Genomic DNA, 15876 nt, shown 5'->3' on the forward strand with positions numbered 1-15876 from the left:
TACATTGGCAGAAGCAATGATCTCGGCATAGCTAAGGAAGCAAATATTTATAATTTACTATCATTATAGAACTTTTCAATGAAGAAAAAATGCTTCTTGAAGACCAAGTTTTGTATATTTCCTTTGACAATACCAAAAAGACGCAATGGATATTTTGAAACTCATAGAATTCATATATCTTTGAAATGGCTGCTAATAACATTTTTATTAAGAATGAGCCAATTCCAATTACAAGTGTTCTGAATGAAGTACAGGTCATTATGAGATAAATTACAAGTGTCATGCTCTAATTTTTCCTACCCCCTTACTTCTCCCTCTTTTCCTTCCCTCGTTCGGATTAACCACAGTTTAATACAGGATTATAAATGTTTACTATGGAAGCAATGATTGCTGACAGACCATCAAAAGTTGAAATACTTTTTCATCATCCTGACACTGATTTCAAAGTTGCACTGGACTTCTCTTAAAATGAAGGTATTTATATAAACATAATCTGCCCTATTTAAAAGGATCAATACACATGGGAAGTTTAAAGCAATACAGTATTCTGTATAGTGGCTATCTTATACGCAGTGAAGGGCTACCAAACTTTTTACTACCACACTTATGCAGGATGCCCTGCATTTTCTTTCAACATCTTTCAGTGCAAAATGAGTGCTCTGCATTCCCCCGTTTGGGCAGCAGCCCACCCCTGCATATACGTATACATATACATATACATATACATATACATATACATATACATATACATATACATATACATATACATATACATATACATATACATATACATATACATATACATATACATATACATATACATATACATATACATATACATCGTATAGGTATACGTATAGGTATACATATACCCTGTTTTCCCCAAAATAAATAACCCCTGATAATAAGCCCAACCTGGCTTTTGAGTGCATGGCAGTAAGGACAACTGATTATTTCAGGGTTCAAAAAATATAAAACAGGATCTTATTTTCAGGGAAATGGTACATCTACATCTACATGTTGACATACACATACAAAAACCATTCATGCTATAATCACAAAATCTCCAGAACCGTAAAGCCTACAAATTTGAAATTTGCCACATATGTTTGTTCTTGTCTTTTAGGTGCTAAATAAGAAAGGATTTTTTGAAACAACCATCAGAGGTTGTGTGCACGTGTGTGTGTGTGTGTGTGTTTATCAATATACCAGGGTGATTCGATAGAAAAAATATATAACACTTCCCTGGTACAAAGCTGAAGGGATTAGATACTGTAGCCTAGAGGTTAATTCTCTGCCTTACAAGGCAAAGGCTGTAAATTCAAATCCCACTGAGAAGCTATGGCTAGCTGATGAGGCCAGAACTAGGCCGAAATAGATCTATCCTAGTCTCCCTTAATTTTCATAAATTCAGCAAAAACAATATATATAATATATATAATATATATACAGTATATATAATACAATATACAATATATTGGGCCGAGAGACAAAAAAGGAACTGTAATGTTCCTTCAATATACCAGGGTGATTCGACACAAAAATATGTAACCCTTCCCTGGTACAGAGCTGAAGAGATTGGATACTGTAGCCTAGAGGTTAATCCTCTGCCTTACAAGGCAAAGGTTGCAGGTTCAAGTCCCAGTGAGGGTATGGCTAGCTGATGAGGCCAAAATAAGGCTGAAATAGATCTCTCCTAGTCTCCCTTAATTTTCAAATTCAGCAAAAACATGTGACATATATATTGTATATTGTTTGCTTTTGACTCCAGTCAATAATAACAGTTGTCTGATTATAACATTATTATTTAGATTAAATAACCAGCAAAAATACTGAAACAATAAAAGCAAGAATACACCTTATTAAGCACCCCAGGAAAGAAATAATGAAAAGATACAATAGCCATTGTCCTAAGGTAATGTATGCATGTTCTTAAAATGAAACAAAAAGTCAAACTATAAAGTGAGATAGATCAGTGTATTTCACTAGAAAGACATTCCTCTTTTGCTTCTTGCCACTTTACTTCATATGTATAGTTTTTATTTCAGTACCAATAATTACCATCCCCAACTTTTGACCATTTATTGAATAAAAATATAATGACACTGAAAAGTCCTCAAAGTTACATATTGACTCTCATGGTCATGTGATCACAATTTGGGCGCTTGCCAACCAGCTCACATTTACCCAGGGTCCCAGTTCACGTAATTGTGATTTGCAACCAGCTGGCTTCCAATAAGCAAAGACAATGGAGGATGTTGGATGCAACTGATTGTCTGACTGCCTTAATAATTGAATGATTTACTTAACAATTGCAGAAAAAATGTTCATAAAATAAGACCCTGGTCATGTGATGACTTCTTTAATGACCACACAATTTACCAACCAAAATTCCAGCCCCAATTGTGGTTAATAAATTGAAGACTCCTGTACATCCTTTATAACTTTATTTAAGCTCTTAGATGTAGTTGGTCAGATAAAATTATCAAACTATTTATCATCCTACTAGTCCATCTTATTGGATACTTGCTCCCAAAATATAAAAATATCCCCTCAATAAGACTTCCCTTTTTTACACTTGATCTTGTCCAACTTTCACTATATACCAGGGTTTCTTCAACCCTTGCTTGACAACCCATCACTAATTAACAAACTCTCCTGATTTGTTTTAAAACATGTTAACTTTGACTTTGACTTACAGATTAAGGAGTTGCATATATGTGCAGTCAATGATAGTATCTTCAGTTATCACCTCCTTTCCATAATAATCTTCATAGATTGATAGTAAATCTTTAACAGGTACATACCTAAAAGTATTAATATACAAATTAATTATCAGAAGCAAAATTCATTGGCATAATAGATTAACTAAATCAATTCTTTCTCTCCTCTTCCAGATAAATATTGGAAATATTATAGAAATCAAATACTAATCAAACAGTACATCAGCAATATGTAACTGGTAGCATGATGCACCTTAGTTATACTGTAGAGCAGGGCAGTGTTCCCTCTAATTTTTTTTTGGGGGGGGGGGGCGGAAAAGTATAGTGTCTGAGCGGCAGTCCCTTCGGGACTGGGCGGCACAGAAATAATAAATAAATAAATAAATAAATAAATAAATAAATAAATAAATAAACAAACAAACAAACAAACAAACAAACAAACAAACAAACAAACAAACAAATAAAAATCCCACCCTGTTTTGCCTCAGAGAATTTCAAAATAAAATACTGTACTGTGTGTCTATAACAGTGAGCTCATAATAGGGCAACTCTATCAATATCAAAATGCCACTTAAATAGTTGAGCTAGTTTCAAACTAGATTTTGATTTTCTTTCTCTCTTCCTTACTCCCATTCTTTTTCTTTTTCTTTTCCTTACTCTCTTTTTTCTATCTGTTTCTCTCTCTTCCTCTCTTCCTCTCTCTCTCCTTCCCTCTCACTCTTTCCCTCTCGGCTTCTGGGCAGGTTTGGAAAACTCTGAGTTGATGATGATTTTTAAGTGAGCGATTGCTCACTGCTCAGCTTAGAGGGAACTATGGAGCAGGGGTGTCAAAATCGCGGGGTGTCACGTGCAGGCCACACCCACTCCAGCTCTGCAAAGGGAAAAAATGTCACGGAATGTCACATGACGGCAATGTAACAGCACAAGTTTGACACCTGTCCTATAGAGCACAGGTTTGTATTCCAAACAGCTTAAGTTAATTTTTCTAGGACTAGGAATTTAAGCTCTTGGAGGAAAGGCTAGAAATCTAACAAACAAAGCTAAATGAAAAAGAACTATTATAGGCAATACTCTGCTCTACAATACAATATTCTGAGTTACAGTAAACTTAAACTATACATCGTAATGCCCAATTTATTAGCTTTATTTTCATAGGTGTAAAACTGTAAATGTTGTATGGTCTGATCTTAGACCATCGAAATTCTTCCCCTGCTCTCCATTTTTAAAAAAATAGAAACATTCAACAACCTATGATTATAGCTTCAAAAATTAATAAAAGTAAAACTGAATTTTAAAAAAGCAATTGGCAAATAATGTAAGATTTCTCAGAAATATAGGTTTCATACTATCTGTGAACCTGGCACAGAATGCATTAAAGTAATCAGAGCAAAATGTAGTCAAGGTAATGGATACCATTACTAGAAATGAAAGTTGTACTAAGTGAACCATGAATACTAGATGCTAATATGACCCATCTAGCATTATGTAAAGCTGTGGACTATGTTCTACTAAACCCTTGATCTTCTTCATTCAGTACCACATGAAACTCTAATTCACAATGGTTCTTTTTTTAAAAAAAATAAGTTTTGTAAACTTATTTAAAATGTAAACAATTGATATATGGATTAGATAAAGCAACAAGGAGATATATAGAGTTTGCTTTTTGATTCATCAGGAATGCAAATAAAATGGAAATGATGTACAATGTAACCATTTTCCTTTCTTTCTCTATTTTCTTTTTAGTCTATCTTTTTTTCTCTCTGCCCATCTTTACATGTTTGCAATAGTCGTTTACTATTCTTTTTGAATTGTATTTGTGAATAAATTCACAATGGTTCTTGAGCACCTGACTGCATGAGAAGAAAAAAATACAGTAATAGATTTCAGTAACTGTTTCTCTCTTGACCTTCCTCAGCAATTTGCAACACTGTGTGAATGCTTGTATCAATGTCCATATGCATCAAACATCAACGATTGCATTTGTGGGCTCTTACCAGCTTGCTTTCAAATAATCAAAATCAAGTTCATATTGGCTTAACACATCTCCCCCTAAAATTAGAATGAAAGGAGTGTATGTCATCGATTTATTAAAGAACAACAAAAGTTGTATCATCATTTTGGAGCTTTATGAATATAATCCCATATGATTTAATCTAACACAATCTTCACAGGACAACAATTCATGTCTGAAAGTATGACATATTGTAAGCATTGAAGTAATATTGGATAAGTCACATGAGGGTTTTTTGTATAAGATTGGCAGCCCTTCTATGCGGATCGTGGTTTTTTCCCTCTCTCTTAGATAGCTAGCAACACATGTTTTATAGCCATAATGAGACAGTATCAAAGGAATTGGTATGCCAATGATAGTTTTTGAAATGTCAGCCCTTGTGCACTAAGGATCAAATGACTTGTGAAAGTCAAAATAAATTTCAAAAATAACTTGTGATACATCATGAGAATCTACAATTTTAGAAAATCTCACTTGTTATATATAGACCTCTGAATAATGTAAAGTTCCATCTTAATGTAAAGTGGAATCGATAATTTATAATTCCATTAAAATATACTGTATCTAATGGGAATATATCAGAAATGGAAAACAACAACTGATATATATTGAATATCAATTTCTTATAGGGACAGGGGAAACCAAAATGGAGAACATCTATGGTACATGTGTACCATAACAACACTCACATGCACATAAACTTTTCAAATACAATTATAGAAGGCCATCTCCTTTGAGACATTCAAAGGAAATTTGGGGGGAGTTTTCAAGGATTCATAAGTACATAAATTACCAAAATCACCAGTAGAATGAGCTTGTGAATATGAGCCATGAAAATCAATCTAAATAAAAAAGAAACAATATTATTTATAATTAATTATCTCTTTAACAACCAAAGAAATGTTAAGTGCTTTTTAAAAAAAGTTCTTTTTTAAAAAACTAATCCAATTTGTACAGATAAAACAATCCCTTGTGGCTTTTTCCCTGCCATGTATATAGGAATTGCCTACCAGTACTAATTTGTTGTCAATCAATTGCAAAAATCCCTCTGTTTCTTGTTTCTCTTCTACCTAGTTTCAGAACTGCCCAAGTGCTTTAAATCAGCTCCAGCATATAAACAGCTTTACAGTTAACAGTTTTAATTCATAAAAAACTAAAAAAGAAGCCCAATAGGCAAATATTTTTGCTATAAGGTATGTATATACTTTAAAAGAGCAACATATGGATATTCAAAGATATGGTTGAAACATTAGTCATTAAATATACATGTATATATAGTTTTTTGTTATGGTTTATAACAGCGTTGCAGACATGCGTCTGGTTTATTTTTTAATATTCTATTGCCATTTGTAAGGATAAGGCAAAACAATAAACAAAGTTGTAAAATAAGAGCACGAGAAAACCCTATACAGTGGTAGCTTTACTTAAGAATTTAATTTGTTCCGTGACCAGGTTCTTAAGTAGAAAAGCTTGAAAGTAGAAACAATTTTTCCCATAGGAATCAATGTAAAAGCAAATAAGGCATGCAAACCCATTAGGAAAGAAATAAAAGCTCGAAATTTGGGTGGGAGGAGGAGGAAGAAGAGGAGGAGGACAGTCACTGCCGAAGGAAGAAGGTGAAGTGAGGGGAATCAAAAACATCCAAAACTTTAAGGCTTAAAAAAAAAAAGAGGGACTCTGAGGCGGCAAGGAGGAGCATGTGCCTTTTATATGCCCGGCACGAGGCTGCCTCCCATACACTGCGCCAGAGAGAGAAATCCAGGTAGAAGGGCAGGAAACTGCCCGGGTCTTTGTGCTGCTCTCAAATTTCCTGGGAATTTTTTCTGGGCTCGGGTTCTTAAGTAGAAAATGGTTCTTAAGAAGAGGCAAAAAAATCTTGAACACCCGGTTCTTATCTAGAAAAGTTCTTAAGTAGAGGCATTCTTAAGTAGAGGTACCACTATACTTAGAATTAGAACACTACTTACAGCTGCCATGGCCCGTAGAAAGCCTTGTTCAATCCCCAAGCTGTGCCAGCTTACATCTGCCACCATGTGCGAGGCAATCCCAAAGAGAAAAGCCACCAGTTTTTCTGTAGCCTATGTACCATTATTTATTTTTTTGAAAAAGAACAACTCCATAGTAACATCATTAAAACCAAGAGGGCAAAAGACAGACAATATGTGATACTTGTGAGCCAGTCTATTTGGTGATGAAAATTGATTGCAATTTCACAAATACAAATATGAATTAGATAGCTTTAGTTTTAATATTTGAAATGATCACACTTCATATGAATAAAAAATGGTTCTAAAGACAAACATAAATGAGAAAAGGGAAGAGGAACAAATATGAATCTACAGACCTATTTGATTTAGATGATTTTCACCACCAAATTAGAGATGAATCAATCACTGTGGTATATATTAACAGTAATCATTTCTTATAAAGATAACCCCTTACTTCAGAAAGTAGTACTTTAACGTACTTTTCAAAAACTCACTTTTAGCCTTTATTTTGTCCTTTTTGTTTTACTGTACAAACGCTACCACTTAACACAAAGTCTTTCCCGTTGTGAAAAAATATGGAAATGCAACTGTCTTTTAAAAGTAAATTTACATTTTATATTTTTCATTATCTAGATATTTTTGTAAACTTTTCTTAGTTTCTTTTGCTCTAGAATTTGCATTTGTAAAACAAAGTTACACATATTAACAATTAAAATGTTTTATTCTTATGGACCTCTTTTAAATTTCCCCCCTTTTCAGGTTTGTCTTTTTTCCCCCCAGAAAAATTTAATCACTGTAATTATAATATATCTGACTAGTGGAGAATCAAGAGAAGAAGAATAAAAGAATCATTTCAAAAGACAATTTGTTTTCCTTATTTGAATGATTCTTGAGTAGCTTTTATTGACTGCTACATTTTCAAATATAGTGAAAACAGTGATGAAATCTACTTCACTTTCCTACCAGTTCGGAAGAGAGCACTTTTTCACTCTCTGTACATGTACATAAATGTTTGTGCATGCACAGTGGGTTAAAAACAAGAAAATGGCAACATCTGGATGGGTGGGTGGAGCCTCATGCTGCTGCTGCTATTGGTCTTCCGAACCACTGGCAGAAACCGCTACCAGTATGCCCGAACTGAGCCGAACAAGTAGCATTTCACACCTGACCACGAATCAGATGGAATGAGAGCAAAATCCAAAGCCCTGTTTTTAGCTAATCAAAACAGCTGTCTAACTCAGGGGTAGGCGAAGTTGGCTTTTCTATGACATGTGGACTTCAACTCCCAGAATTCCTGAGCTAGCATGATTGGCTCAGGAATTCTGGGAGTTGAAGTCCACAAGTCATGGAAGAGCCAACTTTGCCTACCCCTGGTCTAACTGATCACCAATAGAACTGACTTTTTTTTTCTTACCTTCTATTTTTAGGTGTAAAGATGAGCGAGAAATACAGTGGAAAAGAGTATTCGGGGCTTCAAAGGGGACAACAGATGTAAAATGTTATTACCTCTTCCCATGGCTGCGGATAGTTTTTTCTAATGTAATGGATACTTGTGTTGAGAAAAGGTGACCAGTGAGTGTCTTCAGAAACATAATGGAACAACCCTGACATTAAAAAACATAGAAACATAGAAGAACCTCTCATATTTATTCTCCATGTTGCATTTTAGTCATGCAGAAGGTAACATTCAGTAACATTTTAATGGCAAAGTATTACATGAAAATATTTTAATGTATACAGCAAAACATTTAATAAAATCCCAATAATGTGAACAATAAAAACATCCAAGATCCCATGCCAATACAATGTGCATTAATACAATGTGCACTAAAAAATATTTCAGATAATTGCAGTATATTGTTAGCTCTGAAGATGGGGTACTTAGAATGATTTGACTATATGCTGTAAGCCAAAATAATAAAGCTGTTGTAGCCCACCAGTGGCTGTGCAGCTGATAGCAGATCCCATTCAAGAGATCAGCTTTGTGATGCGCCAATAGCCTGTGCAGTTGGCACACAAGTCAGACAGTGAGGAGGCTGGTGTGGACCTGGTGCCAGAGGCAGAATCTCAATCAGGGTCTTCAAAACCTCCACCACCTCTTGGCAGTGATGAGGAGGAAGAGGCTTCTTTTCTTTTTAATGCAAGAGTACACAGTGTTGCCAAGAGGTAGGAGTGGTTACTCCAGAGGAGGTCTCCTCGGGAGTAAGACTTGGGGCTAATTGGCCACTCCCCTAGTCTACTTAAGGACAGCAGAGGAAGCTGAATGGCTGCAGGAAACAACTGTTTAGAATCGTGTATCTGTCATGAGTACCTCGTGTCTAAGAAACTCTCCACTCTGTTTTTCTGCTTTGCTTATAGATAAAGACTTCTAGGCATTTTGCCAAGTCTTTGAAACTTTGTGAGATGATAAGAATTAATTACATTGCTATGATTTAAAACTTTGCTGAATTATGCCAGCTGCTAATGAAGATTAATTAGCAGCTGAGATTTTTTGTAAGAAAAGATTGCTTTTAAATTTGTGTGTGTGGTGTGTGCTCACTACTAAGCTAGTTATTAGTGGTTTATTAATTAAATTAAGTTAATGCAAACTGGGTGTTTGTTACATTTTAAACTGGGGCAGAACAAAACTAAAACTTAAGAAGAGGCATGCCTCATTAGAGCCTAAAGATGACAGGTTGCCCTACATGATTGTAGCGCATCAAGAACATATTCACACTTATTGATGTATTCCAGACAACTTCATTCATAAATGGACTGGCCTATTTTTGCAATAATGTGATCATATTAAAAAATAATATGTGACCTGGGATCTCCTACCGTTTTGGCAGATGACAGAATAAAAAGCATCAGGATATAGACTTCCTGCTTGATATGCATCTTGGTGAGCTAGTATTAACTGCACAATAGAACAAAGAAACAAACATATAAGCATTAAAAGGATTTTATTATAAAGCTTAAAATCGTGTGTTTATTTATCAAAATCATTCCCCTGAAAGATTAGAGGAGATCTGAGAGAGATTTGTCATTAGTATCAAATTATTAGAGAGTTGTTCTAAACAGGCATCTGCCTTGGCTAATACTTATTAGAGGTCATTTCCGCAGTAAGGTAACTAATCTATCTTAAATCCAGATGTGCACCTTTTTTCTGTATAATGCCTTTCAAAATGCTTACAGAAAATTCTGAGAGCTGTCCTCAAAATACTACCCAGACTGGGAAGTCGGTTGCCTAACTCATATTATTCAATAGCAATATACTCTATAGATATTTATAGAGTATGCATATTCTATAATTCATTGTACACATTATTATTTAAATCATTATTTTTCCTTTCACCCAATAACGGCTAAAAACATACCACATTTTTCAGAGTACAGTGGAACCCCGACATAAGAGCTGCTCTACTTAAGAGCAACTCGAGATAAGAGCTGGGAGGGGAGAGATATTTTTGTTCTACTTACAAGCCCAAATTCGAGATACAAGCGCCAAGGAGCTGTCTCCTGAAGCCAAACGCTAACTTCCGCGTTCGGCTTCAGGAGACAGCTGCGAAGCGGCGCGCGTGTTTTAAAAGGTTGCAGCCGGCCTGGGGGGCTCGGGGGGGTGCTTGCAGCTTTCTTTCTTGCTCTTTTTCTTTCTCTCTTTTACCTTCCCTTCCTCTATTTCTTCTTTTCTTTCTCCTTCCCACCTTCTTCCCTCCCTCCCTCCCTTCACTCATTCCTCTCTTACTCTCCCCTTTCATAAGTTTCCTTGCTTCCTTCCTCTGTTCCTGTCCCTTCCCCCTTTCTTTCTTTCTTTCTTTCTTTCTTTCTTTCTTTCTTTCTTTCTTGCTCTTTTTCTTTCTCTCTTTTATCTTCCCTTCCTCTATTTCTTCTTTTCTTTCTCCTTCCCACCTTCTTCCCTCCCTCCCTCCCTTCACTCATTCCTCTCTTACTCTCCCCTTTCATAAGTTTCCTTGCTTCCTTCCTCTGTTCCTGTCCCTTCCCTCTTTCCTTCCTTCCTTCCCACCCTCCGTCCATTCATTCACCCATTCCTCTCTTGATCGCTTAAAGCCGGTCCCTGCTGCAAAAAGGGTTGGGGACCTCTGTCCTACAGGATTGGATGGCAGAGAAGTTGAACATATGTAAATTTAAAAGTTTAAGAAAGTTTACAAGTTAAGTGAAAGAAACTTCATTATTCATTTATATGTACATGTACATTTCTTCATTAAAAACATGTCTTTCTGCATAATTTAGACTAACTTTGTGAGTTTTTTGAGGGCTGGAACCAATTAAAATTATTTACATTAATTCCTATGGGGAAAAGTCGTTCGAGATAAGACTTGCTTGACTTAAGAGCCCAGGTCCGGAACGAATTAAACTCGTATCTCGAGGTACCACTGTATAAGACGCACCTTAGTTTTGGGGGACGAAAGCAAGGGAGGAAAATCTGCCTCTGCCTCCCAGCAAATAGCAAAATTCATACGCTTGGCAACTGATTCACATTTGTGATGGTTGCAATGTTCTGGGATCCTGGGACCACCTTCAGACAAGCAAAGTCAATGGGGAAGCCAGATTCACTTAACAACTGTATTACCACCTTAACCACTGAAGCGATTCACTTAACAACTATGGCAAGTAAGATGAAGCAAAATTCACTTAACAACTGTTTCACAACTCAACAACAAATTTGGAGCTCAATCATAGCCATAACTCGAAGACTATCTATATTGTGCACCACCAGTAATCATTTGAAGTCGAGTGGAAATTTAATTTAATTTAATTTAATTTAATTTAATTTAATTTAATTTAATTTAATTTAATTTAATTTAATTTAATTTAATTTAATTTAATTTAATTTAATTTAATTTAATTTAATTTAATTTAATTTAATTTAATTTAATTTAATTTAATTTAATTTAATTTAATTTAATTTAATTTAATTTAATTTAATTTAATTTAATTTAATTTAATTTAATTTAATTTAATTTAATTTAATTTAATTTAATTTAATTTAATTTAATTTAATTATTTAATTTTTTAGTTTAATTTTTTAGTTTAATTTTTTAGTTTAGTTTAATTTAATTCTCTATCTATAAGCTGGGCAGTATTACAGTACTGATTCATGTTACAAGATTAATGAACCCTCTACCTTACGATAGTCAACTTGTCCGTCTTGCTGGTTGAAAAATTCCAGCCCTCTATGAGCTGCAAAAAAAAATATCACAATATATTTAGCAATGCCCATTTGTAATAGGATCAAGAAACTGGATGAAAGAATCAGGTACAGGTTTTCAACTAATAAATTTCCACATTTATATATGGACTCACACATACTTCCCCAAAGGCTGGGCCTTTACCCACAGTTCAGTTAAAAGATTTTTTTTTTAATTGGCCAAGTGTGCTTGGACACACAAGGAATTTGTCTTGGTGCAAATGCTCTCAGCATACATAAAAGAAAAAGATACATTTGTCAAGAATCATGTGGTACAACATTTAATGATTGTCATAGGGGTCAAATAAGCAATGAAGAAACAATCAATACTAATAAAAATCTTAGGATACAAGCAACAAGTTACAGTCATACAGTCCTAAGTGGGAGGAAAAGGATGATAGGAATGATGAGAAAAACTAGTAGAATAGAAGCGCAGATTTAGTAAAAAGTCTGACAGTGTTGAGGGAATTACAGTATTTGTTTAGTAGAGTGATGGTGTTCAGGAAAAAACTGTTCTTGTGCCTAGTTGCCTTGGTATGCAGTGCTCTGTAGCGACATTTTGAGGGTAGGAGTTGAAACAGTTTATGTCCAGGATGCGAGGGATCAGTAAATATTTTCCCCGCCCTCTTTTTGACTCGTGCAGTATACAGGTCCGAAGTGGAAGGCAGGTTGGAAGCAATTGTTTTTTCTGCATGTTATATCTCTGTAACCCTTTACCTCAGGGTGGAGTTGGGGTGACTGAATGGAGCACAAGTGCTTTCTAGTTGGATGCCCTTCCTGATGCCTAAGGGACGTTCACAACAATTAATCATTGCGCCCAGAGAGAAATATCTGACTCTAGGACAGTGGTGGTAAACCGTATGGCATGGGTGCATGTGTGTGCTGGCCAGCTGATTTTTGGCTCATACTGTGTCTCTGAGAGGCGTTTTTGGCTTCCAGAGAGTCTCCAGGGGGATGGAGGAGGGCATTTTTAACCTTCCTTCAGTTCCAGGGAAGCCTTTGGAGCCTGGGAAGGGCAAAACATGAGCCTACTGGGCCCACCTGAAGTTGGGAAACTGTCTGGGGCAGGGGTAGGCAAAGTTGCCTCTTCGATGACATGTGGACTCCAACTCCCAGAATTCCTGTGGTAGTATGATTGGTTCAGGAATTCTGGGAGTTGAAGTCCACAAATCATAGAAGAGCCAACTTTGCCTACCCCTGGTCTGGGGCCTCCGGGAAGTGGGGGAAGCTGTTTTTGTCCTCCCCAGGCATTGAATTATGGGTGTGAGCACTTGCACATGCACAATAACACGCGTACACACTCTTTAAGCACCTGAGGAAAAAAAGGTTCGCCATCACTGTTCTAGGATCAAGCTCACAAACTCCTGGTTGTCAGATGAGAGCTCCCCCTCTAGGCCACCATGCTACTCGCAGCCAACAAAAATTATACCAGCATGAAATGTTTTGTCTCCATTACAGATCCCTAACTGGCTTCTTGGTCTTCTGATCTGACTTGTATCTTGTGGTTTCATATGTACAGGGCAGGTTAATGTCAACATTTACTATTGTCTCTGATTTCGCTGCTCCCCCACCCCCTAAAATTACATCAACCAGCAGGATTCTATCTGCCAATCATGAATACAGTCAGCTGTCAAAAATCCTCAAAATAGATAATCCAAAGCAGTGGCCTTTATAATAGGAAAGGCTTTTATGTTTTACTAGGCAACCCGGATGATCATCCTGCTGAGCAGGCTTGTTTTCGTACTGCGTTTAGGCTAAGGCAGAACAGGCCACTCTCAATCATGGTTTGACTACTTTCAAGTGGGCTTGTTTTGATGGCAACTTTAGTTCTAAACTTCAATTTCCGAATAACACTTCCCAGCATCTGATCAAAATATCTATGTAAGGAAAGCCCCAGTAATGGGCTGCTGCCCCCATGGAGGAGGGGGCACTGTAGGGGTAGTACGTTTATGCACTATTTGTTGAATACTTAATAGTTTTTTATTGTCCTTCCTTCTCTAGTACCTTAGTATGACCCTTAATTACTTTTGAAATAGGAAATAATTAAATAGTAAGTTTTTACCCATAAACGCTTTAATCATTTTAATCATTATCTAGAACTGAACTTTTATAGCAATTAAAGAAAACTGAGCTACTTGCCTAATCTGTTATCATACTGAACCTTGTGGGTTTAGTACAAAACGTTAAAATGTTACTGTGCTCCTCAACAAATAATGCTGCCTATAATTTGTCCTTTTTGTGGCTATTCAAATAATGTGACTTAATCAACTGAAAAAGAGTCCAAGCACCTATTTGAAAACTTATCTTGGTCGGTAAGCCACTCTCACCCAGTCACATGGCCTTTAAGCCACCCCTGGTCACATGATTGTCAAGCCATTCCCACCTGGTCACATGGCCAGCAAACCACTCCTACATGGTCACATGACTCATGAAACCACACCCACAAAACAAGCCACGCCCACAGCATGGCAGTAAAACATTTGGCAGCTCATCACTGGAAAGCCCCCACCACTCACAGATATACAGCATTAGTTGACCAGTGGCCTTGTTTTGACAAGGGATATCCAAAGAATTGTGTCAGAAATGGTCAACAAGGCATTTGGTCATTATGGCAACCTAGGAAAGCAGAACTGCTTCTGCTCCTCCAATGCTTTTCCAAAGGATTCTAAATAAGCCACTGAATTAGAGACTACACAAGGTAAATGGTTCAATTTTCAGATCTTGATGCTCTGTGGTTTTTCTCCAATTTTTGTCTTCTGTTCTACAATATTATGACTACTACTTACCTACTTTTGCCAACAGCTTACCTATTTCAATATGTGTTGACAGACCACATGGGATAATTCTTTCACAAAAATCGCAAAGTACAGCCAGAAGCAACCAAATCCTGAAAGCTTCCATGCCACTGATAATTTGTTGTATATGCACAATTTTGAAGATGGCTTTCAATAGGATTTGCAACCTTTGAACTATGAAAGTAGAATACATTTCTGAATCAAATAGGACAATGGCACTGATGCAAAGGCCTCATACTTGAAATTCAATTCCCCATTATAGTCAACTAGCTAGATTATCTTATTTTACAGTAAAGATTAGACTAAAAGAAACCTAAATTCCCTTACTCATTGGTAATGAGTCGAATCATGCCTAAAATTGAGAAGATGAACTGTTATTAAAGAGAACATTTAGAAAAATCTCTCTTCTTCTAATTCTTGATTATTTAGGAGTTATCCCCAGATGAATAGCTCTTCTGCTTCAACTAAAAGTCATCGCTTAATGGAGTTTCTGTCATATAAAATAAAGAAGCCAGAGATAAATATAACAGATTGCAAATACAAGATCTTATCTGTCTTAATGATTAGAAGTTGTGTGTTTACAGAATAAAATGCTCATCTGGCAGCCTCCCTTGCCAAATATGGTAGCTGTACCCACCCACCCCAAAATCAGCAAACAATATCCATCTTTTTGAAGAAAGCAAAGTTGAAATCAGTGTGTTTTCCTTCCATTTTTCCACTAATGATGCAGTACTTATTTTACTCTCTATGGAATAAACTGCCCATGAACAGGAGGTTTGCAAGATAGCAGCTTATATATATCTTGATTCATCAGTTTATAAAGGAATAACTACTAAGTGCTGCTAATGAAATTCTGAAATAAATGCAGCAATTGATATTAAACACCAATTCTTTCAAAGTGCTAGAAAAGTCTGGAAAATACTGAAGGAGAGAATCCCAGCCAATAAATCCCTTACTTGGCCCTACCTCTAGCCCTAATCCTTGGCTTTTTTCCGCTACGTGTGGGATGGAATTTGGACCCACAATACTATTTAATTTTTATTAGCAGCTGCCTCTGCCCATTTATTTTGCCTATTTAAAATATGTCTACAACTTTCATCATGTAATACCAGAACTGTTAGTAAGCACAATAATTAATTTAAAAAACAATTAAAGGTACAACAAGTATACA

General features: G+C 36.0%; 1 protein-coding gene across 5 annotated transcripts in view; it reads right to left on the minus strand.

Annotated features, from left to right (window-relative positions):
* The window catches only part of GPLD1 (glycosylphosphatidylinositol specific phospholipase D1), a 48393-nt gene that overhangs the window by 24671 nt on the left and 7846 nt on the right, over window positions 1-15876 (minus strand). The window contains exons 3-11 of one of the 5 annotated variants that reach the window (XM_070747370.1): window positions 14718-14879; window positions 11848-11903; window positions 9540-9618; window positions 8229-8326; window positions 6702-6812; window positions 5528-5576; window positions 4718-4772; window positions 2700-2807; window positions 4-31 (exon numbers count right to left, since the gene is read on the minus strand). In XM_070747370.1, the coding sequence (XP_070603471.1) occupies window positions 4-31; window positions 2700-2807; window positions 4718-4772; window positions 5528-5576; window positions 6702-6812; window positions 8229-8326; window positions 9540-9618; window positions 11848-11903; window positions 14718-14811 (678 nt within the window). In that variant the 5' untranslated portion in view covers window positions 14812-14879. Of the gene's footprint in view, window positions 1-3; window positions 32-2699; window positions 2808-4717; window positions 4773-5527; window positions 5577-6701; window positions 6813-8228; window positions 8327-9539; window positions 9619-11847; window positions 12054-14717; window positions 14880-15876 lie in introns of those variants that run through there. The other 4 variants (XM_070747374.1, XM_070747369.1, XM_070747372.1 and 1 more) reach the window with 4 other exon arrangements.

Source organism: Erythrolamprus reginae, chromosome 3 (assembly GCF_031021105.1).
Source record: "Erythrolamprus reginae isolate rEryReg1 chromosome 3, rEryReg1.hap1, whole genome shotgun sequence".
In the NCBI taxonomy this organism is placed as follows: Eukaryota; Metazoa; Chordata; class Lepidosauria; order Squamata; family Dipsadidae; genus Erythrolamprus; species Erythrolamprus reginae.